This window comes from Buteo buteo, chromosome 6 (assembly GCF_964188355.1).
Source record: "Buteo buteo chromosome 6, bButBut1.hap1.1, whole genome shotgun sequence".
In the NCBI taxonomy this organism is placed as follows: domain Eukaryota; kingdom Metazoa; phylum Chordata; class Aves; order Accipitriformes; family Accipitridae; genus Buteo; species Buteo buteo.
Window position 1 is genome coordinate 44,538,364 of NC_134176.1, and position 24,515 is coordinate 44,562,878.

General features: G+C 40.2%; 1 protein-coding gene across 7 annotated transcripts in view; it reads left to right on the forward strand.

The window, feature by feature from the left end:
• Positions 1-24,515, forward strand: part of MADD (MAP kinase activating death domain) — a 76,518-nt gene that overhangs the window by 26,212 nt on the left and 25,791 nt on the right. For 2 of the 7 annotated variants that reach the window (XM_075030847.1, XM_075030845.1), the window contains exons 9-23: positions 205-383; positions 987-1,222; positions 1,583-1,739; positions 2,733-2,836; positions 3,720-3,913; positions 4,542-4,873; positions 5,526-5,665; positions 6,928-7,029; positions 8,955-9,014; positions 9,475-9,577; positions 10,601-10,787; positions 10,962-11,112; positions 13,513-13,719; positions 21,812-21,909; positions 22,233-22,316. In XM_075030847.1, coding sequence (XP_074886948.1) covers positions 205-383; positions 987-1,222; positions 1,583-1,739; positions 2,733-2,836; positions 3,720-3,913; positions 4,542-4,873; positions 5,526-5,665; positions 6,928-7,029; positions 8,955-9,014; positions 9,475-9,577; positions 10,601-10,787; positions 10,962-11,112; positions 13,513-13,719; positions 21,812-21,909; positions 22,233-22,316 — 2,334 coding nt within the window. The remainder of the gene's footprint in view (positions 1-204; positions 384-986; positions 1,223-1,582; positions 1,740-2,732; positions 2,837-3,719; positions 3,914-4,541; positions 4,874-5,525; positions 5,666-6,927; positions 7,030-8,954; positions 9,015-9,474; positions 9,578-10,600; positions 10,788-10,961; positions 11,113-13,512; positions 13,720-21,811; positions 21,910-22,232; positions 22,317-24,515) is intronic. The other 5 variants (XM_075030846.1, XM_075030848.1, XM_075030849.1 and 2 more) reach the window with 3 other exon arrangements.

Genomic DNA, 24,515 nt, shown 5'->3' on the forward strand with positions numbered 1-24,515 from the left:
GTTGAGGAGATCATTTTTTTACAGTCCACATAAAGGAGGGCCTGGAGATATTTGTTGACTCAGCATAGGAGATAGTTTAAGATAAACTAATGGAGCATGCACAATTGTTGCAATTGCCTAGAAGGCAGAGTAGCTCTGATCTCTCTCTTGTTCCTTGAATAACTTTTCTTTCTTGCTGAATGTGTGCATAATGTCCTTCTTTAGGCACTGGCCAGCATGAGTCTGAATACTCAGCCCATTCTTAATCTAGAGAAGTTCCACGAGGGGCAGGAGGTGCCACTGCTACTGGGAAGACCGCAGAATGATTTGCAGTCTACTCCCTCCACAGAATTCAACCCTCTGATCTATGGGAATGATGTGGACTCTGTAGATGTGGCTACCAGGTGAGGCTGAACAGGAAGGTAGTGTTGAGTCTTCATAAAGTTTGCACTTGAAGGCAGCACAGACACTTCTATGGGTCCTGTGGCGGAAGCAGCATCTTCCAGGTTCTACTGCAGGTTCTACTTTACATCAGGGGAAAAAAAGAGCAGAAATTACAGTGTTTACCTCAGATCTATTAACTGCATGAACATAACCGTGTATCTGGAGGGGGTGTTTTGTTTCTTGCATTTTCCTATAGATCATCCACTTTACCTGGATTTGTCAGTCTGGTATTGTATTCTCAGCTTAAATCACAAGCCTTAAACTACAAAAAAAGCTGGAAACTTAATTGTCACCTCAGCTAGCAGACATGAGAACAATGTCCCTCATTGAGTGGGTCTAAAGGTGGTGAATTAAAACAAAGTGATTTCTCAGTGTTTTTTTGTTTTTTTCTTTTCTTTTTTCCAAGACAACTGTTTTCTAAGAAGACTTAGCTTTTTGTACTGGGTTACCATTCTTCAAAGGTTTGAAATGTTGCCTACTGCATACCTTTTAAAGGCTCTCTGTCTTCTTTTCTGTTGTGTTCTGTGTTTTTATCTGATATGTTGTCCTCTGTTTCTTTTCAGGGTTGCTATGGTGAGATTCTTCAACTCACCAAACGTTTTGCAAGGTTTCCAGATGCATACTCGCACTCTTCGTCTCTTCCCGCGACCAGTGGTGGCCTTCCAGGCAAATTCTTTTCTTGCCTCTAGGCCAAAGCAGACACCTTTTGCAGATAAGCTTTCCAGGACACAGGCAGTAGAATACTTTGGAGAATGGTCACTCAACCCTACTAACTATGCTTTCCAAAGAATTCATAACAGTAAGTTTTGGTCTTGCCTTTCCTGCACTTGGATGTAATGCAGGAACTTGAAAAGCAGAGAGATTCTAGGGAAAGACTGAGTTTTACACCATATTATTCCTGCTGGGGAGTGAAATCCAGTTCAAGGAACATTTTTCTATTTTTATGTACGTCCTCATGTATTTCTGCCAAGTTAACCCTGCTATTAGCCACTCACTCCTCCAATTAATTTTACATCTTGTCTTGTTTGGTTACGGAGGCTTCTTAGAGTAGAGGCTGTCCCTTCCTTTGTGCAAGACTTAGTAGGGGGTAGCCTCACTGTGAATGAAGCCTTTGACACCAATAAATGAGTTCAATTAACTCTCTCCTTGTTTTGTGCAGACATGTTTGACCCAGCACTGATTGGTGACAAACCAAAGTGGTATGCTCACCAGCTGCAGCCCATCCACTATCGTGTCTATGACAGTAATTCACAGCTGGCTGAAGCACTGAATGTCCCAGCAGAGAAAGAAACAGATTCTGATCCCACTGATGACAGGTTAGTGGGGAGCATGACCTTAGTCGTGGGATAGAGAAGAGGCCCAGCAATCTGAACTTGCTTCTCATTTGCAGCTTTTTCCCGTAGCCTGCCAGGTTGCTGTTTCATTTCTGTCTGGGCAGAATACTGACACTGAAGTAAATTGTCTCCCTGCTCTGTCATCACAGCAACCTCTTAACCCTTTCCTAGTGTCTTTTCAAGCCTTCATTCAATGTAATTCTCCATTTGTATTTTCCTGTTTTCTTTTGCTACCTGTATGCCACTTGACATTTGGCATTTTCTCCCACCCTAATGATTTTTTTCTTCCATGCTGTTCTTTCTGTGGTTATTTCTGTTGCAGTACTACAAGTACTCCCACCCATCCTACCACTCCTTTAAATCCCTACTCAGTGCACATAGTTATGTGAAGCTTGTGAGTACTACCCACTGCCTGAGACCTTCTTGTGTGTTCAGTAAAATGAGAGTAATTTTTTTTCTTCTAGTAGTTTTGGCTGTGTTTCCCAGAGTTTTGCATCAAGTTTTATTATCCTTCATTCTCTGCTAGCCTGTGAGATCTTTCAGGCTTGGACTTGCACAGCTTTTATGTTCTACACAGCACCAATGGTTCTGACTGAGTGGGATTAATCGTTAGTATAAAAAGGGAATGCTTTTACTTGTGTTTTCCAGTTCCCTTAAAGTTGTCCTATACACACACACACACACAGAATTAATACGCTACTCCCTGCTCACTTATGCTTGACCTCATTAACTTTGCTGAGAGCCTTTAAATGTCCTCCCATATTGTCTCTGCACGTACCTCAAAGTTATTTCATTTGCTCTGACCTTTCATGAAGCTGGCTTCTGTCTCTTGCCAGAAATTTGTTTGTAGAGACTGAAATATCATGAGATTTTTAAGAGGCCCATGAAAACAGTGCTGATTCATATCTTTGAAACATCAGGCCCTGCTATTCCTGTTATGTTGCCACTCATCTCTCTTTCTCACCTGTGTGGCAGTGGCAGTGACAGTGTCGACTATGATGACTCAAGTTCCTCCTACTCCTCCCTTGGTGACTTTGTCAGTGAGATGATGAAATGTGACATTAATGGCGATACCCCAAGTGAGTAACTTTGAGCTTTACTTCCACAAGGTCCACACAGGTTCCTCTTCCCCATTCATCTGCACTGTGGGGAAAAATGCTTCCCCTAAGTCCCTAAATCAGAGCAAAGTATTGTTCCATTGTAGTCTTGCTCTGAGGTAAAAGTGTCTTCTATACTCCTTCAATATCCAGGGGTAGGCTGAAAAAAAGACATTTCTCCTGCTTATAAACAATGCCCTCCAAAGGACACTGGGAGGAGGAAGAACAGAAATAGGTGCTGCTGAACAAAACTGGCTTGCTAGATCTGGAAACAACCTGCTGCTGCCAGTAGATACTGTGCAATATGGGCAGCAGAGTACAAGCTTTCTCCTGCCCCCGCATATTGGTTCTCAGTGCTGGCTTTAATGAGTCACTCTATCCTAGTGGGGACAGGAAAATGCATTCTCTGTGGCTTATATGAAAGCTGCAGCAATAGCTTCTCTTGTGAGAGTGGGAAGTTCTCACTTTCTTCAATAAACTAAATTAGGACTGCCAACACATTTCCTATGTCCCAAGGGCAAGAGGTTATAATCCTAAGTTGCAACAAAAGAAACTTGCTTGGACATAAGGAAAAGATCTTCATGGTTAGTGTAGTTAAACAGGTTCCCAGGATCAAGGTAGAATGTCAAGCCTTGGAGACTTTCAAAACTCAGTGGGACAAGGCCCTGAGCAATCTGCTTTAACTTTGAAGTTACCCCTGCTTTGAGCAGAGAGTTGGAATAGATGACCTCCAAAAACCCTTTACAACCTAAATTTTTATGCAGGTTTATTCTACTGAGCAGCCCTCAACTGCTAGGGTCTTTAGTTAGATGGGCAAAAGGCTGAGGAAGGCAGTCATCTTTAATGCAAAATGATGTGTTTGCAGATGTTGACCCCCTGACTCACGCAGCTCTTGGTGATGCTAGTGAAGTGGAATTTGATGATTTTCAAGAATACTCAGGGGATCTGGATGAACAGGCCATGGACAGTGAAAACTCCCAAGAGAACAACCAGCCTCGTTCAAGTTCCAGTACTACAGCCAGTAGCAGCCCCAGCACTGTCATCCATGGAGTGAATCATGTGTGTACTGAGATGAGTTCAGCCCCAAGATCAGCATATTAGGATATAAAGAATGGGAGAATGCACGTGGTTCTTTCTGAGAAGGGCAAAAGCTAATAGGACTGTGAAACCATGCAGATTAAATTGCATGCTCTTTCTGGACTTTCTGAGCAAGGTGGAGTTTACTGGTACCCTCTTATGCTGGGACAGAGCATTCCTGTACCTAAAAGCTCCCATGCATTGAAAAATGCAGCATTAACAGAGAGCAGTGGTCCAGGTTGTGACTGCAGGAATTGCTTTTACAGAGTCTGGAAAGACCTGATGCATTAGAGGAACAGGGAGTGTGGTGGGGAAACTCATGAATCTGTGGTCATTTAGGAAGAATTGGAGTTGCTTGCATAACCACAAAACAGGGTAATGGAGAGCTGTTATCCTGAGCTTACACTTACCAGTAAGATCTGTTTTACAGGGGAGTAAGTCCCTAGAACAATGCGCAAACACTGCAGCATATGTAAAATCCTAGATTAGAGCCATGGATAGTGGGGATGGGGTGGGGGCAACAAACAGCAAGTTTGTTAAGCAAGTAACAAACAGCAAGGACTGTACAGACTTCCCAGTTTGAAATAATTGTTCTTGTCCTGCCCTTCAGTTGTATGTAACACAAATTAGCGAACAGATCAATGATTTGACTGGTCCACAGGAGTCAGCAGATTCAGCAGAAATGGAAGAGAAGTTGGTTGCTGGATTTTCAAACCATCTCCCTTCCTTGCCACTACAACCAAGCTTTCCCAAGATAAGCTTGGACCGCCATGAGAGTGACAGCACAGCTGGCAGCATGAGCTCCTCAGAAGGGGTGGTGAGGAAGAGAGAGTATGATAATCCGTACTTTGAACCACAGTATGGTTTTCCTACGGAGGATGAAGATGATGAGCAGGAAGAGAGCTACACCCCAAGATTTAACCAGAATCTCAATGGAAGCAGGCAAGTCCTCCTTGTCTCCCGCCCTTCTATACAGCACTATTGGGATTTCCATCTGCTTACAGTAGTTTATTGTTTATTCATTCAAATGCCTTTTGCACCTGAAATGTATTGTTGATCACTTTCATTTAATACTGAAATTCTGTAAACCCTTCTGGTTTGAGTAAAGGCACTTGCTCAGTTCCTTGCTTTTATGTAAACAGTAGATGCTAATAGAATTATCAGTTCTTCCTAGAAACATTTTAGTATATCACCTACTGATTTTTGGAAACATTTGAGCAATTTTTTTTTTTTTTTTTTTTTGGTGAAGCTTTGTCTTTTGGAGGAAAGATACTATAGTGATTGATGACATTGGGTTTTCTTGTTATTGCTCTCAAAGCAGAACCCTTTCACCCCCAAATCCACCAATGCCCTTTTGTAGATAAATTTTCAGCATGCCCTGAAAGGTAATAGAAGCCTCAATGCAAAGATGCTTCAATTCTCTTGGGTTGGGTTTTTGTTTTGTTTTGGGTTTTTTTTAATATCCCACAAGGTAAGGGTAGTGTGGTGAAAACGGGTGAGGAATGAGACCAGCATAGATCTTCCACAATCATACATGTTGATTTGGGGTGGGAAGGGGGAAAGCTAATAACAGTTGTACTTAATTTCTTTAAAGGTCTCAGAAGTTACTCCGTCCAAACAGTTTAAAACTGGCCAATGATTCTGATGCAGACTCAGATTCCAGGGCCAGCTCCCCAAACTCTACTGTCTCCAACAACAGCAGTGAAGGTTTTGGGGGCATCATGTCTTTTGCAAGTATGTACTAATGAATTCATTAAGCTGGTTTTATTTATTATAATAAAATTTACAGAGAAATGGAATAGAGGCATGACTAGTCAAGAGAATGACTCGGTTGTCAAATTGTTACCAGCTCTCCAGAAGTCATGTTGGGAGCCACAGGACCTATTTAACTTACACTGCTGATAACTACTGCTTTATGTGTTTTTCAGTAAGAAGGACCTTGGTTATGTGGTTAGGCCTTTGAGTTATATGGCACTTTAGGGCACAGATCAGAAATCTTTTGTTTCATTTAAACAGAAAATTGTGCAATTTCCTGAAGCTGATACAAAAATCTTCCCAGTAGTATGCCTTCCATGCTACTATGTTGTGTGTTTAGATGCTAAATTCAATTTCTTGACTGTGCTTACCTACTTTCAGTTATATTTTTATTATTAAAATCCACAGGTGTGGAAGACTAATCTAGAGTTTTTTAATGAGTGAAAGAAGATATGGCCAGTTGAGTCTTGCACTAATAGTGGGGGGCAGTGCAAGAAATTTGCAGCAGTGGTGAAAGTATATTGGATGTTTCTGGTAAAATGATTGTTACTAAAATAAGGCTGCAAAAAAAGAACCAAAGCAAACTGAAATAGTACGCTGACATTTTAAATTAACATCTTGAAGTGTTAATCAGCTCATTGATCTACAGGAGATGCTTTCAGGCTGCCTACAGGCTTAACCAGATGATGATGCATTATTGTGTTCTTAAGATCTGTCTGTATTAGGAAGAACTTCTGCTTTCTCCTAATAAATTAAAGCTTCTATTTTAAAGCACACTTCTGTGGCAGATTTACAGCATTTCACAAAGCACACTGCACAATCCTTACTTCAGAATTACATGTTTTGGTGATCTTCCATCACCCTGTTTTCTCATGTGGCCCCTACTATTCATTTGCTCCCAAAAAGAGGATCAAACAAGAAGACACAGCTGACATGAGGTTACCTGTTGAAGTGCAGGAAGACAGGTGGATATTGCTGTTACATTTAAGACTCAAAGATAAAGCAGCAGTGATTGTAACATGAAAGCTAAGAGTTAAGTTTTTGTACAATTTAGAATAATCTGATTTCAGATGTGGTTGCAATGTAAATGAGATGACGTTATGCTTTTGAGACTTTTGGGTAATAAAGAACAACTTAATCATCAAGGATCTGGAATAAGAAGGTGAATTACAGGAGGTTTAGGAAGTTTGGGTGTGTGCAGCAAGCATTAGGCATTTAACTGTTTTCTTCTTCTGTCATAGGCAGCCTGTACAGAAACCACAGCACAAGCTTCAGTCTGTCCAACTTAGCCCTACCAACCAAAGTTGGGAGAGACAAGAATACTCCCTTTCCTAGCCTGAAAGGTAACTGTTTTTCCCTTTGACTTCTACAGCCTTTACAGTTCTTGTGGCTTGACAGTCTGAGGTCTTACCCCTAACAGGAATCCTGGGGGTGATGCATTTTGACAGTTTGGGTAGTACCTGTCTTGAGTATCAAGACAGTAAATTGTCTTGATTAGTTGTCAGTCAGACTTCCTCCTGACAATTGGGCTGCGTTGGGATGGGAGACTGGCTTGTCTAGCCTGTGTTAATGGATACACCATGAATGTTGGTTTTGTTTTGTATTTTGTTTTATTTTTAAGTACTTAGTGTAAAGAATGGGAACCACGAGGTAGGTCCTACTTTTGCACTGCCATTATCTTCATGATTAGCCTTAGGTAACTTGTTGGAGCAATGATGCTGCATTTCTAAGTGGGGTTAATGCCAGTTTCCCATGGAGACTGCAGTTTACGTGGGTTTCAAAAGTGTTTATAGTCTCTTCAGTTCACTAAATAAAAAATTTTGATCAAAATCAAATTATAACCATTCTTCAGCTCATTCAGAGTGAAGATTGATCCCTAACTTATGTGCACAGTCTTTTCATTGGAACATCTCGTGTTTGTCTGCAGTATCATTAGATAACATGTGTGGATGGGCACTAGAGAAATGACCCTCTTACTGTGGGGAGTTAGTCAGTCTGGTCGTCCTTGTACCAGATGTAATAACAGAAGGGGTGACTGAGCACATGTTGGAGTTTTAGTGTGGAGACCTTTTCAGTTGCTAAACCGGGGAAAGGTTTTATTTTACCTTTTGAGTTATTCTATCTGATTAGAACTTATTGCTTTTGTTTTAATATGTTGATTTTTTTCATTTATTTTTTTCCTCCTCATCATTTTCATCGGTAAAGATTACTTTAATCTGGAAGTGGGAAGGGATGTGGATGAAGGTTGGTATGATGTTTTGCTGACCTTAGACCTTGTAGAAACAAAGGCCAAAAGCTGATTTTTGTGTTTCTGCTTTGGACTTTGTTTTTGAGACAAGTAATCATTCCCTGTGTGTAAAATGAGGAGGAACAGGACTGGTAGGGTGAAAACACTAGCAGAAACTCTGCACAGCTGTTTTTGACAACCTTTTACCAGTTGGTTATGTTTTTATGTCCAATTGTACTGGATAAGAAACATGCTTCATGTCAGGATTATTTCCATGGGTAAACTTAATGACTGATTCCATGCATTGGAAGAAAACAGTGATGGGGTTTGCCATTCCATGTTCATGCTTTGCACCTCATCTTCTGCACTTTGGTGTTCTTTCTTGACTACTGTAATCCTGTAGGGTCTTTAATGTTACTATGCAGATATGAGGATGGGATTTCCGTGGAGTAGCTCAGTCTTTTATGCATGTGCAAGCGTGTGTGTGTGTGTTTGTGTTCATTTACGTGTGCATGCTGCGTCACTGGGACTCCCACTGGGCACTTCACTGTTTCTTAAATGTTTTTGTCTCTGTTGTACAGGTATAAAATCGCTGCATTAACTTGTTCTTACCAAGTGTGTGTGGTACCTTGTCTTTCTAACTGTAATGGGAAATGATGCTGGGACTCCATCTCATTGCTGCTGTCTGACCACTTTCCATCTTCCTTTTTAATTTTTATTTCATGCACATCCATTGATATTTTTTCCTCAGTGATGCAGATGTTTTTGATAGTGCCCTTGAAATACAATATATGCAATAATGTCCTTGAAGATGCAATACATTGGTTCCATGATGCCAAATTTCAAGTCAAGCACTATCTCTAAGATTAATTACACTGGCCCTTGTTGTCTTGGGCTTTCAAGCATCCTTCCTGCTCTAGTGTCATTTTGGTTTTGTTTTGAGGGAGGGCTGGGAAGAAGCTGGTAGTTGGATTCTTTTGCTGCTGATGGTGGGGACTGTAGAATTGTAGTACACTACTAATTGTATATTTTGTGTCCCAGTATTTGGGTTAAATACTATAATGGAGATTATTACTGAAGCTGGCCCAGTAAGCAATGAAGGTGGGTTCCCTACAGCATGAGCTGTGCATGATATAACAATTTCCAGCATTCCCTATGCCTGACTTTGGGCTACCTTTCTCACTGGGTAACCAGTACCACATGATCTATACTAGTCACCCCCAATGCATTATGCTTTTACATATAGTGACTAATTTGAAGATGGTTCTTGTTGTAGAACTGCATGCAAAGCAGCCAAAATTTCCTGCCTTTCACCTTCTGCTCCCATTACCATCTTCTCTTTTTCTCTCTGCATTACTCCCATTACTGTTTTCTGCCGATGTGTGATGCTAGAATATGATATACGCTGCTGCTTTTTTTGGAGTTTCCATTTTGTTTGAAGTCTGTTACCTGTAATCCGAATAGGTATGTTAGCCAACCTTAGTGTTGCTTGTTACTGTCCTGGGAACAGTTTTTTTTTCTTCCTACCTCTTCCTCTCATGCTGTTTCCTCTCCTGTTTAGGAAACAGACGAGCCCTTGTGGATCAAAAGTCTTCAGTCATTAAGCACAGCCCGACAGTGAAGAGAGAATCTCCATCACCTCAGGGACGAACTAGCAATTCCAGGTAATATCTTTCATTGCTTTTTTGAGTATAAAGTGTTGTTAGAGTGGTCTCATACTTGGCCAATGTTTCCTCAGAAGTCTAGCTGTTGAAAACTAAATAGTGCTTTTCTATGGCCCTAAGCTTGCACTTATTGTCTGAGAAGATTTGGTATGGATGGTCTTACAGTTAATAGCACACATACATATTTTTCTATGCTCCGAAATGTATCCTCTTTCTGTCTGAGATCCAAAAATTCTAGGTCCCTACTTTAGCTGAGTATTTATTCTTTGTAGTTGAGTCTGTTCTGAACAAGGTAGTCTAGCCAGCGGAGTCTTAGTGCACCATGCAGGGGATCAGCTGAGTCATATGAAGCAGTTTGATTCCATGAATTCGTGTGAAACACTTTTTTCAGCCTTGGGAAGGGGACTCAGAATGGTGCAAGTAAACGTTACCTGACTGGTGCCTGTGCTTTCTCCTCCTTTTCTTATGTAGTAGTCATGCGTAGAGTGAAATTTGCTTTGAGCTACTGGGTTGGGAGACAAACAAGAACAATAACTGCAGTTCAGACTGGGGAATGCAGCAGGTTGCACAGGAGTTCACTTCTTACCATTCCCTCCCCTGTGGCAAAACAAGCTGAAGCAGTACATGTGCCAAGGCTGCTGCAGTAGTGCTATTAGTAGTGCTGTGCTTCCTCTTTCAAGGAAAGCCTACAGGTCAGACAAGGCGGCTGTGGGAGAAGGTTGTGGCATAGAGGGCTCCTATAGATTCTGAGGAGTGCTGTGAAGGTGAGGAGTAGAGTGGTAGCTTGAAGGACTAATGGAAAATCCAATTACGGCTGCTTATAGGAAATAACAGATAAAATAATTGATGCTACACCTATAGAACAGAGGTTGGGCTGTGTGCAGTTATGTTAGCAGCAAGCATAGCTAGATTTGAACTTTTTTCTTGTAAACTTAGCTTTGATAGGAAATGCATTTCTGTGTGTGTCCTGGCCGAGGTAAGCAGAGGGGTAACTTTTTGCCTGCTTCCTCTTAAATCCATCAGTGAGAACCAGCAGTTCCTGAAGGAGGTGGTACACAATGTTCTCGATGGGCAAGGTGTTGGCTGGCTGAATATGAAAAGAGTCCGACGTCTGCTGGAGAGCGAGCAGCTCCGTGTCTTTGTACTAAGCAAGCTGAATCGCACAATCCAGTCAGAAGAAGATGCTCGGCAGGATGTCATACAGGATGTGGTCAGTGCTGAACTCATCAGGGTCCTCATACCTAGTGTCTGCTGAGGGTCAATTCATTGAAAGTTATTGTTAAATTGCCTCCTAAAAGCTGATGTTACAGCAGTTTTGGAATTTATGTTCTTGAATTACTTTCTCACTTCTGAAATAGCGACACTAATGGGATTTTCATTGCAGGAGATCAGCCGCAAGGTTTATAAAGGCATGCTGGACTTGCTGAAGTGCACTGTGTTGAGCCTGGAGCAGTCATATGCAAATGCTGGCCTGGGAGGCATGGCCAGTGTTTTTGGCCTGCTAGAGATAGCACATACTCACTATTACAACAAAGGTAAGAAAAGTGTTTATGAGAATACAATGTTTACGAACCAAACGAGATCCTTATTGTGAAGGTAGCTGTTTTGTGGCTTCAGATATTTCAGGAGTTTTACGACACTTTCAAAACAGGTGAGAGCTGTACTATTGTTACTGAAACCTTACAAAGCTTGAAACCATTCTCTTGCACACGTGTGACTGGACCATAACAAAATAATGGTCATACTGGGTATTTGATTGAAAATGGGAATTATGCAGTAAGATACAAAACCTGGGGCTTTTACAGATGAAGTGGAAATTCTGAGAGTGGGGACCTTCAACTAACACTGTCCCAACCACAGTCTTGGGAAGTTATTGCAGACAACCTGAATAGAGACAGAGGTATTTCTAATGTGGAACCATATGAGACTTATCTCACCAACTACCTTGCATTACACAATGATTCTTATATCACTAAGTACTCTTGGAGAGGAAAGTCTGAAACTACCTCTATATTTTTCAGCTTTTTCTTAAAATCTGATTCTTAATGCAAAATAAGAAAATGCATGTGTAAGGAAAAAGAGCAAAAGATGACAGAAAGCTACCACTCTGCTTAATGTCTGACTCAGCTGTAATCTCAAATGATGAAAAGCTATTTATTTCATTGTAGCAGAGGAGTAAAATCTACTAAACAGTTTATAGTTGGTGTTCTGAGTGGCTTGCATCAGGGATTTTATGAGTTGGCTTAGATGCCCTGTGGGTTACAGGTGTTCATTTCCAGTCATTGTTAGAATGCTGAGGAAGGTAAGGAAGGCTGTGCTAGTTTAACAGTCCTGAATGTGGGTTATAGACTGATCTTGGTAATTATAAGCCTTTTAGTCTGACACTAACCCTAAGCAAAATTATAGAGTGGCTGATCTAAAACTAAATGGTTTTAGATGAAGTCTTGATAATGTAAATGCCAGATAGTATAATTTGATGGTAAGTAGAGCTTACCCAGTAGATTAATTGTGGTCAAAATAGACAAAATTTGATATAAACTTTTAAAGCCTTGATACATCTTTGGAGGACTTCTCTCATTATTGCATGACATCTTGATTTATTGTAGCGGTTTAGTACGTTTTACATGAGTTGATCCAGATATTTCTAGAAATGTTTTATAGAGATTAGTGTTTATCTTAATGTTATTTAACATAAAGTAGTGATCTAGTAATCCTAAAATTGTTCAGTTTGCATATGATGCATACTGTTTGAACAGGACATGATGGATATAGGTTATTGGTCTAGAGGAAGCTGAATCTTAATAAAGCATGGTGGTGGTTATTTTAATATGGTCAAACTAAGGACTTGTTTAGGAGTAAGGACAGTTGGCAACAAGAGTAGGATTGGGAACTATCTTCTAGGAAGCAACGTCTCTGAAAATGGCAGCTATGTGTGAACTTCCCACTGTGTAAACCTGGGAATATAGATTTGGGATGTAGCTATTGTCTGTGGATATGTCACTAACAAGACCCACAGCTGACTTAGTGCTTCCAGTTCTGATCATCACATCTTGAAAAACTGAGGTTTCTGAAAAGACCTACAAGGAATTGGGAAAATACTTTTGTTCTGAAAGATGGAGGTGTTCAGTCTATTGAATGATAGGTGTTGATTGTTTTCAATTATTAGCTGAATGGAAAGGTGTTGGTGATAGCAGAATCTTTAATCTACTGGACAAAGATATCACAAGGTCTAGTGATATGACAAATTTAGGTATTAGGATATAAAATTTTGACTATTGGCCTCATCAGCTATTGGAACAGTTTGTGCAGGATTGCAGGAGATTCTTTACGGAAAATCTAATTTTAATTATTCTATTCTGAAAGTTTTGCTGTAATTCAAACTGTGGATCTTGATGCAGAGAAATAATCCAAACTGCCTTTGGGGATATATGATTATAGGAAGTCTCAGAGAATGATGAGAGCTATAGCTGATAGTTTTTTGTTTTTTTTCCTAACTGAAGTTTCATTTAGTGTTACCTATCAAAGATGATTGTATTTGTCATCTTTTCACTGCAGGAGGAGCTTGCTTATATTCTAGAAGTGATATTCTTGGTAGTTTAGGCAGAGTTGTTTAATTTTGGACATTTCAGCAGAGGAGATACTACAGTTACTGTGTCAAAGAAGATTCCTAGGTTTCAAATATACAGGAAGGAGATAATCTGAGTATCCCCAAAACAGCACTCTGGCTTTCTCCTCTACTGTTTCCACCAGTGTGTCAGACTATCTGCAAGCCTTGGTGACCTGTGGGAACAAATGTGGGACTGAGCTGTTTCAGTGCCAGGCTTAATGATTTAGGTGAGACCATCTGTCTCATCTTCCTGCTCTCATTTCCTTTTTCCTTACGTTTGTTTTTGGTTTTTTTTCCCCACCACTTTGTGGTTTTTTTTTCTTTAAAGAACCAGAAAAGAGAAAACGAAGTCCAACGGATGGATCTATCACTCCAGTTGGCAAGGATCCTGCATCATCCCCAAGAGTGGAGCCAAAACCTGCGATGCAGCTGCCGGTACCTCAGCTAATGTCAAAGGCACCGAGCCCTGCAGGCAAAGGGCCAAGGGAATTTGACACAAGGAGTCTAAAGGAAGAGAATTTTATTGCTTCCATTGGTGTGTATTGAGGTGCCTGTGAAGTGCAGGAGGGACTTCTATTCTGGCATTAGGTTCTATTTGCATTCTCTCCATCTTAACACACTACATTGCTGCTGTAACATGCTTCATTTTACACCTTGGATCACAAGGAACAATCATAGGTGTTTTCACTCTACTCTTGGATAAACTATCCAAGGCAGTTTTCTCCCAGAAGCTTTCTAATCTTAATTGCTTATGAATTTCATTACACTTTAGACAACTTTATTTTTTGCTCTGTGATTGATGTTTTCAAGCAACAGGAAATGGCAAAAGGGAAACAGGGCCAGCAGGACTTTGGAAAGGGCAGCTACAGAAGGGACTATATGAAACAAAAGTTTTCCAATCATTGCTGACTACCTGTGGATTATCTAGATTGCATCCTGATAGAAGTGGGACCCAGGATCTGCTGATTGTTAATAATAAAAACTGCCAAAAAGATTTTAGTTGTTGTATTACAATGAGCAGGACTGATGGATCTTCCTTCTACGCGATAGTAAATAGAATGTGTGTCCTTCTAAACAGCATCTGCTAGGCTGGTCACTGGAAACTTTCCCAGTCTAATTTCTTAGCTGGTATAGCTTTTCCCTATGTCTGGGAAAAAGTTAGAGGTAGGCTTTAAACTGTTTTACCTAAAAAGGGCTTTACAGATTTCTTTGGGGTGGGGGTGGGAAGAAAAAAAGAGAAAAAAACTTTTAGTTGGATCCAACGTGCTGTGGATTGTAAACAAGAGAAAAGTACCATCAGCATATGAGAGAAATTGTTTGTCAGCTCCAAAAATATGTCATGTTAAATTTTAGCCATCACTTCTTACAGCATGTTTAAAATAACTTTTTAATGGAGTAATTGTATGCAAGATTAATCTTCTGAAAGCAGCGTGCTACTCTGAGGCTGTACCTGCAGTATGTGGCATAAGACAAGGGAATGTGTGTATTGGGTAGTTACGTGGCAGGAGTGCAGACATTCATTCTTATACCCACATAACAGCTGCAGGCTGAGTAGTGTCAAGTCCTTCTGAATTGACACTGAACCCCTTGTGACTTGATTTGCTTTCTTGTTTCAAGAGGTAAACTATGGAGGCAGTTGCTCAGAAACTAGTCTTGCACTCTATTTGAAAATCTATCAGGGAGCTAAGAGAGATTCAGATTTCTAGCATTTCACTATAGTGGTTTGGTTCACTATGGGTACTTGATTTCTTTTCTGTAGAAAAGAGAAAAAGGAAGGTATGCTTCTGACACAACTAAGAATAAAACAGATGCTAGGCCAGCGTTCTTTTAAAGAATGAAGAGAGATCTTTTGATTGGATTGCTGAGACTGCTCTTTCCCTCAGATGAAATCAAAGCCTCATAGAAATGGGAATCATAGAGATCAGACATTCCATGTTTGTGAAGCATCATAAGAAGTGCTTTTCAAAAGAAGTATTACTTAATATGTTAACTACTGTTGACAGAATATTAGCTGTAAACAATTTGCAATTTTCAAGGACAGGCAACAGGTAAATTCTTATTGGTGGTTCTGATGCTCTAATGATCTCCACTTGTCTTCTATGGAATTAAGTTACAAGAAGGATATGGTTTCACCAAAACTGATGAAAGTTCGAAAGACACTAATGTTTTTTCTCTGAAGCCTTTTTTTCTAACTGGTTTTGTCTGTCACCAAGAACCATGAACTAGTATGCAAGTCAGTCTTTAAGAAATTGCTGTAAAAACAATGTAGTGTCCATGTTCATCTGACTCTTGAGATCTAGAAGTAAAGGAAATTTCTCTTGTGTTGCAGGAAGATAATTTAAAGCTGCTTGGCTCTTATACTTCCTTTATGTTCTGTTATGGAAGCTTCAGTATAAGACAATATTTTGGATATACAGGACCAGAGTTAGTCATGGCTAGGCTGAAATTCCTTCTGTAGTGAAATGCAGACTTTCTCATTCAAACTAACTTCTTTAGGGAAGAAGCATTTGGTAAACATTTAGATGTTGCTGAAATAACAAAGTATTTGTAAGTAATTCCATTTAAACATGAGAAAAAATATTTTACGTGAAGATGATCCAACACTGGAAAGGTTGTGGATTCTCCAGCTGTGGAGATAGTGAACACCTGATAGGACATGGTTCTGTGGCAGCCTGCTCTAGTTGACCTTACTTTGAGCAGGGAGGTTTGACTAGTTGATCTCCAGAGGTTCCTTTGAACCTCAGGAGTTCCTTGATCCTATGAAGTTTGGAAGGTGCTTACAGCCTCAGCTTGCAGTTATGTAAATAAAACTCTCAATGAATCTATTGGTATTGTATGGACAAAATACAAATTGGGCTGCTAATCTTTTGATCTAGCTACAAGAGGAAATACTAGAATGAAAGTAAGTCATCAGCATGATGGAGTAAAGTCATGTACAGCACTGTTTGCAATAGCCATACATAAAGCGTATGTTAGTGTGGCAATTAAACTGTGTCTCTGAGACCTAGAGGTATGGCAGCTGAACGTGTGCAGTTTTCTTATACTACAGGAACAACGGCCAGGAGGTTCACAGTTTTCCAAAGTTCAGGGTGGGTGTGTTCCTGCTTGACCCCCTTTTCTTATTCACTTCTCGGAAAGTTTCTGGTTTCTTGTGTACCTCTGAAGTATGTAGGATGCTCCCTGGAAACAGGGAGGGCTGTTGGTATTCAAAATTCTTATTTCTGAGGTGAAGAGTGATGGATTTTTAGCAGTTGAGGATTGATCTTTGTTGTGCTTTAATACCTAATTGTTTAGCTAGGAAATTAATTGTGAAGATGATGCTTCTGATACTTTATTTCTTAAAAGATCACCAAATATTTGCTTACTTCTGGGGTTCTTATTTTCCAGGGTCCATGGTCATCACCTGTAGTGTTGGCCTTCGTATTAGGACACCAGTAGCTTTAAAGTTGATAGTTAATAGTTTCCCCCTTTACGTTACTGATTAGTTTGGTTTTACTGCATACTTGCAGTAACTGTTAATGAAAATGTCAGTACTTACTGAAGTTTCCATTACTCCTTTTTAAATAATTGTTTAATGCTGGCACTTTTATTTTGACAGGGTTTTGAAACTGAAAAGATTGTGCTACCTACTTCGTCTGCATCAGATTCTTTCTGGACCTGCTGTCCTGTTTAGCTCAGGCTCATGTAACAAAGTCATAGGCATAATATTTTATGCCCCTTGAGTTTATTTGAAGTTTTCCTTTTCTTCTTTGACAAAGTAGTTGACAGTAAAATCTAGGCTGTTTTTAATGTGCTAGGATATAGTCTACCCTGAATTAACAGGCAAGTCAGCTAAAAGTAATTTAATGGCAGGTATTACAGCTTTCTGCCTGGTGGTTTTTAAGGTAAAGCCATATAGACTGAGCACTTAAGAGGCCAGATGTCTTCAAAGCCCTTTAACAAACAAATTCAGTACATCTTAAAGAGATTGTTATCTGTGTCAGTGAATGCTCAGCTAGATAAGCCTATAGGATGCTGTTTGGATCCATAAGCAATTTTATCCTATCCATCTGTGTACTTATAAAAGTTGAAGGAACATCCATCAATCATGAAGCAGATACAGAAATCAGTTGGGTAGCAACTGTCTTTCAAGATTTTTCTCCCTTGCTACATTTACCTTGCTCCTGATATGTTTTAATGATAATACTGTGGAGCCTTCTTCCACAATCGTAATACTATCCTTTTTTTTTTCTTTTTCAGTAGACATTTTGCTAAATAGAACTTTTTTAGAGCCTATCTTGCCCTAATTTCTGCCATTTGCAGGGTGGGATGGGTTTCTGACACACTTCAAGTGACCTTTTAGTTGCTCAGCAAGTTTCCTTGAGGAACAGCAGAAGAACATTGTACTTCTTTTTCCTTCCCTTTGCCTTTTCTGCTTTTCTAAGAGTATCTTCCTCTGTAGCATTCCCAGCTTTAACCGTGCTAGTGAGAAAGGACAGTGCCCAGCATTCAGTCAGTTCAGCATGTCACCTTGTGATGTTTCCTTTGGCCAACAGGCCAGCACCTGGAATGATCTGATGTTTCTGAGCAGAAAAGATGACTGCATTTCAGAGGGTTGAGGAATATGAGTGATAGAAAAGTACAAGTGCCTCATCACTATTTCGTCTCAGGGCTAAGCTTCAAATGAAAAGAGTACATGCAGACTTCAGACTTTTTTCCTTTTCTCTGCATTGTATCTTCTTATGGAATTGCTTGACTTGATTGGAGTGGTGTGACCTATTTTGAATTTTGGAAGTTGGCATTAAGCATCTTGCTCATTTTTCTTCTTCCCTATTTTCCATTCTTTATACCCTGATAGGAACAAGTGGGTGCAGAGAAGTTCAACTTTTGCATGTAGGACTGGTTGATAGGCAGAGCCAAGCATTTATTGAGAATGCTCTCAAGTCAAAAGTAACTTGTACTTGTAAACTTTGTGATAATTTTTAAGATATAATATTGGTTAAATGTTGTGTTAACCTACAGTTTTAATTTTCTTGGAATTGCTGCTGCTGGTTTTTCTGCCTTTTCCTTTCAATGATATAAACTAGAGACATTAAAATGTGTCTGTTAATTAGAGCTTCTGTGATGCCTACATTTTGGAGGAATAAGTATCTGACAGTCTTAAAGGGCTTTCTCAGGGAAGGTGATTAATTGCATTATATGTGTTCATAATAGCTGTTTTTCCTTAGTTGGTTCACTGTATGAAGTCATCTCAAATGTTTGAATTCTCTATAGATGAGAGATGATGCAGTGCTCGATTCCTAACATTGATTTCTTGTAAAATGGTGTTAATTAACCCTTCGCTCAGTAGTTGTTGTAAATTTCTGCTTTTTTTTTGCCTTTTTTTTGCCCCCCCCCTTTTTTTTTTTTTTTTTTTTTTGAGATGAAGGAGTGGTTTTTTTGTTTCAAATTTTTTTCCCCATTTTCACCTGTCTGACCAGCCGCTGACTCTTTCTCTTTCTCTCCTGCTTTCAATGCATCTTGGGTAGAATTGTGGAACAAGCACCAGGAAATGAAAAAGCAAAAATCTTTGGAAAAAACGAGTAAGGAAATTAAAAAAACGTAGAAACTGACTCCTCCAGCCTCCCCATAACTGCCAACTCCCCAGGTGCAGGGTGAGCTTGCATCTATGGCATACGGTTTTTATACCACAAGAACAAAGGTCTATCAAGAAAGCCTGCATAATTGAGGAGGCCAAACAGATCAGTTTGTCCTGGGGAAACTGTGTTCAAATGTCTTTTGTGTTTTTTTTTCTTTTTTTTTTCCCCCCCCTTTCTTTTTTCCTCCCCTGAATGTTGCCTTCTTCAAAGAAGGGGAAGCAGATATTCTGCATCCTCACCGTATCAGACATATGTGGAAGGATTTTAAGATATTCCATCTCCTTTATTAAAAGTTAAAACCAGTTTTAAGACTTAACAAGTCTTTGATGTGAATATATTGATTGATTGATTGAATGTTACTGGAATGAAGAATTCTCTGTTCTTTCAAGCCGTGGAATGGCAGATTTTGTTACCTGGCATCAACCATGAACAGTTTATGACCACAGTCAGTCTGCAACAAGACATACTTTTGAGGGGGAGAGAGAAGGTGTATGTGAAGAATTGTATTCAGTGATGGCTGTTAGAGAATAGCCTCATAATATGGAATCAACTTGATTTTGGTTTTTATATCCCATGTTAAAGGAGGAGTGATGAAATAGTCAGAGGCTGTTGCAGAGTCTAAATAGTAGTCTAAATCTACACAAATCTTAACATCTATTGAAATATGATATTGAATAAAATATTGAATATATATTATCTGCAGGTGTAGTACAAGGTTTTGCTCTTTTGGTTATCACTGTTGTAAATAGGAACACATGATGTAAGGACAATAGCTAGTTTATAATAACCATGATGTGGTAGGTGTTTCCTAACCATAAGTGTAGTTTGTACTTTGCAGAGCTGATGCCCTTTTAAAGGCTGAAGGTTGGGAAGGATTAATAGCTAAGGGTGAAAATTCCTGACATTCTGACTAGGTCTGGATTTGCTACATTAGTTTTAGGGTCCTGAGTTAAATACTTCAGTTAAGCACAAGTGAGCATCTGGAGTTAGTTCCAAGAGAATGGGGCAAATAGGGGACCTCTGCTGTAAGATCTGAATTGCTCTCTGCTGAGGTAGGAGTGTGTGTGAGACACACATAGCACATGAACACACCTACTCTCCCAAACTAGGCCTTTCAGGTAGGAGCCTACATTGGGAGGGATAAATTGAGGTTTTAGTGTTTTATGTGTATTAGACATACAACTCCATAAAGAAGGGAAGGGGAGGTTTGTAAGTGCCTGTAAATTGATAGTGACAACAATGTGATTGTGGTGGTTGTGCTCAAACTCAGTTACCAGTACTGCCCAAAGCTGTCAAATACCTGAACTGCTTCAGTCAGTTTCACTTGCTTTAAAAGTCAAATTGCCAGAAATATATCTGAATTATGTGTTGGGACAGGGAACTCTTAAACTGCTTAAAGTATACACAGCTGAAGTTTAGTATTCTTGCTGTAGTAATGAGATATAAAACATTTTGCTGCATCATTATTCAGAACTAGAAACGGTGGCCATTTGAAGGAGTGGAAATAGACCTCTAGAAGCGAGCAATGTATATTTCAGTGGAAAATAAGATTCCAAATTCTTAGAAAGGACATTTTTAGTTATTTTTATTTTTGTAATTTTTGTTTATACTTTGTTAGAATCTTGGATGATTTCATTTACGGTAACTAAGGCATATGGTTTTAGGCAGAATGCTATAACAAATCAAGAACACTTTCTGTAAAACCCTTCACATGGAGAATTGGTGGTGGAGTAGTAAGCTAGTATGGTCTGCACAGCCCGCTTATGGCTTTGCTATTCATGAGTTTACATACCATCTCAAACTCACTCCCACAAATCTTTGTATATTATCCTTCTCTCTCTCTCCTCCCTTCCCTTTTTCTTTCCTTTTCGCTGTCTTACCCTCTCTAATATTACATATAATACAAACATGTTCATAATTCCCAGGTTATTGTGATCAGTGGTTCTAAGAGAATAGTGTCATTGTTTGCTTAGATACTGGATATAGTCATGGGTACATAACACAAATATTCCAGCTGCTGATCATGTCTTCCTGTTACTGAATAGTTGGCAGATATGGATATGGCAGAAGTGTTGCATTCAGTCTCTTCCCCTTTCTGAGAGTAGTGGCATTCTGTGTACAGTCTATAACACATTCTTTTCTTGCCTCGTTATTTATCTCATTCAGTGCTTATCCAGATTTCTTTTCAGGCTCTACCTCTCCATCATTCTCTTTTCCTTCTGCCATCCCATCAGAGGACAACAGATTATATGATTCTAGAACTGCATGGGAAATTGAACATAAAGTTCCTTAACTTTTTTTCCCCTTTTTTGTTTTTGGATTGGCGGATTAATGAATGCATGACTTAAAGCTTGCTGATTCCCTCTTTCACTACTGACCTACGTGATTGCCAACTCTGGAGAGCCATTTGTTAATGTAATTGGGGAATGTTGCGAAGTACAGCATGATACAAGCTTCTTCCTTGAAATTCTTACTGGTGTAACACCAGTTGTCGCTGTTTATGTTCTTGTTGCCCAATGCCTGATTTTTTGCCTAGATAGTTGCTGCGGGCAACCAAACAAACTCAGTCCAAGACTTCGAGCAAATTAACTGTTCAAAAAAGGATTCTGACTTTAAGTAAATAGGTTTATTTTATTTTACCAAGAATAAAGGAAGTGGCTTCCTAGAGTTGAATGGCAACTGGTCTGCATGTGTTATTGTAACTGGAAGCTACTTGACCTTTGTCTGTCCTCTTTTCTCTCTTGAATGGCTAACAAAGGTACTGTTTAGTGGTAGTCACTCCTGGACTATGACTTTGGAGTATTTGAAATTCAAACTAACGTTTGAAGAATGGCAGATGTGTCCTGCTGGCCTTGTTGTTTACAGTACCAAGGAATAAAAAAAAAAAATCAAAGGAATGAGAAAGCAAATTTGTTTTCTTGGTACTGTTCCTGCTTTCAGTCTGTCATCTGCTTTCTGCCATGCTGTTTTTTCTTGGTACAGTAATGATATACTTTTTCCTTTGTTCAGGGCCAGAAGGTGTGAAACACTTTGATTTGGGAGAAACGGATGAGAAAAAATCCCAAATCAGTGCAGACAGTGGCCTCAGTTTGGCCTCAGGTTCTCAGGTCAGTGGCTCCTATGCTTGCTATTCTGCTATTCACTACTTAATTGTGGGAAGACTTCTAGCCTTGGAGCTTACTTGAAAGGCTCATTCAGTAAAATTTCTTCTCCCCTTCCTGTAGAGGACCGATGTTTGCGAACTTCTCAATTGTATGACCCCATGATCTTTTTGACATGCAGGCAGTAGTTTGTATTTAGCTGCCTAAGTAAACTAAGGAAGCGTAAGGCGTGTGATTCAAGACCCCAAAGGGTCGGGAAATGATGTTCTCTCCTTATGATAAAAACTAATGTGACTTTTCTTCCTGTCCTTTATATGTTTGGATTGCAGAAGAGTGATTTCGACTCTATTCCCAGTGGAGGACCAACAGTTATGGTCCGAAGTACAAGCCAGGATTCTGAAGTTAGCACAGTGGTAGGATATGCCCTAAGTGAAATCTTGATGTGATTCATGGCTTGCTGAAGTGGGGGAGGGCATTTTGTGCCTACATTTTGTGCGGTATGGCTCCATACTGTCACACATGCATAATGTATGTCTATGCGTTCTCTCTCCAGAGTGTCCAAGTGGGTGGCAAGCACGTGTGTCTGACAGAACATACATAGTGCTCTATTAGCAGATTGCATCCTTCATATATGGTGCTCGTTGCTGTTACATATTCCTACATATTGGTGTATTTATGGAACTGGTGGATTGCAATAATTTGATAAATATGCCTTAGTTGTGTATAAACCATCTATGAAGAATAGAAATTTAAAAATGTAACCTGAGAGCAAAAAAGGCAGATTGCTTGATGCATTAAAAACAAGAACAAACTTTCTGATGTATTACCTTAAAGCACTTGAATCTTATCAAAATGTCTGCTTGCTTTCTGATCAACTATAGGGCCTAGAGGGAAAAAGTAGCAGGAATGCATTCAGTAAAAAAAATTTAGCCTTCTCCCTACCACATGTTATCTCATATGGCATATTCCAGGGATAAAACCCAAGGAACTTTGCTTTTTATTGTTGTTGTTAGTTTTTCTTTTCTCTAAACTGCTGCATACCTGTGAATATCTGGCTTTCAATGATCTTTTCCCAGCCTGTAACAAGAATAATACTCTGATTATCTTTCTCTAATGGACCCAGTAATTGTATTCTATGGGATACTGCCCCAGATAGAAAGGGATCTAGAAGAGCTAGTTGATATTCAGGTATGTCTTCCTCCAAGCTCAAGAAGGGTCTATCCCAACAAGTAGGAAATGAAGCAAAGGCAGTAGGAGGCCTGCATGGATAAGCAAAGAGGTCCTAACTGAACTCAGACATAAAAAGGAAGTATACAAGATGTGGAAGCAGGGGCAGGTGACCCAGGAGGAGTAAACATTTGCTGTCTTATCTTGCAGGGATAAGGTTAGGAAAGCCAATATGGACCTAGAGTTGAATCTGGCAAGGAGTGTGAATGGAAACAGGAAAAAGGATTCTACAAGTACATAAGCAGCAAGTGAAAGGACTAGGGAAAACGTGGGCCTGCTGCTGAATGCAGCAGGGGAACTGGTGACAGGTAGAAAAGATTGAGGTACTTGGGGCATTCTTTGCCTCAGTCTTTACCAGTAAAACTGGCCTTCAGGAATCCCAGGACCCTGAAACCAGAGGAAAAGTCTGGAATGAGAAAGACTTACCCTTGGTGGAGGATGACCAGGCTAGGGAGCACTTCAACAAACTTGGATATACATAAACCCATGGTTCCTGAGGGGCTGCAGCTGAGGGAGCTGGCTGATGACATTGTGAGGCCACTCTTGATTGCCTCTGAACAGTCATGGTGATTAGGAGAGGTTCCTGAAGACTAGAAGACAGCCAATGCTACTTTTATCTTCAAGAAGGGCAACAAGAAAGATCTGGGGACCTACAGGCTGGCCAGCCTCACCTCTGTCCTTGGGAAAGGTGATGGAGAAAGTCTTCCTAGAAAATGTTTCCAAACACATGAAGGACAAGAAGGTGAATGGGACTAGTCATCATGGATTTACAAAGGGGCAGGCATGGTTAACCAACATGATAGCCTTCCACAATGAGATGGCTAGCTTGGTGGATGAGGGGAGAGCAGCAGCTGTTGTTTACCTCAACTTCTGTAAAGCTTATGACACTGTCTCCTGTAACATAGACAAGCTGACAGAGTATGGGTTAGGTAAGTGGACAGTGAGGTGGACTGAAAACTGGCTGAACAATAGCCCAGAGGGTTGTGATCAGTGGCACAAAGTCCAGCTGGAGACGAGTTACTAGTGGTGTACCCTTGGGGTCGGTACTGGGGCCAGTACTGTTCAGCATCTTCACTGATGACCTGAATGATGGTACAGGGCAAGTTCACAGATGATATAAAACTGGGAGGAGTGACTGACACACAAGATGATTGTGCCACCATTCAGAGGGGCCTCAACAGGCTGGAGAACTGGGCAGAGAGGAATCTATGAAGTTCAACAAGGCGAAAATTCCAAGTTCTACATCTAGGGAGGAATAACCCCAGGCACCAGTACACACTGGGGGCTGACCGGCTGGAAAGCAGCTTTGCTGGGAAGAACGTTGGGTTCCTGGTGGACAACAAGCTGACCATGAGCCAGCAATGCACCCTCGTGGCAGAAAAGGC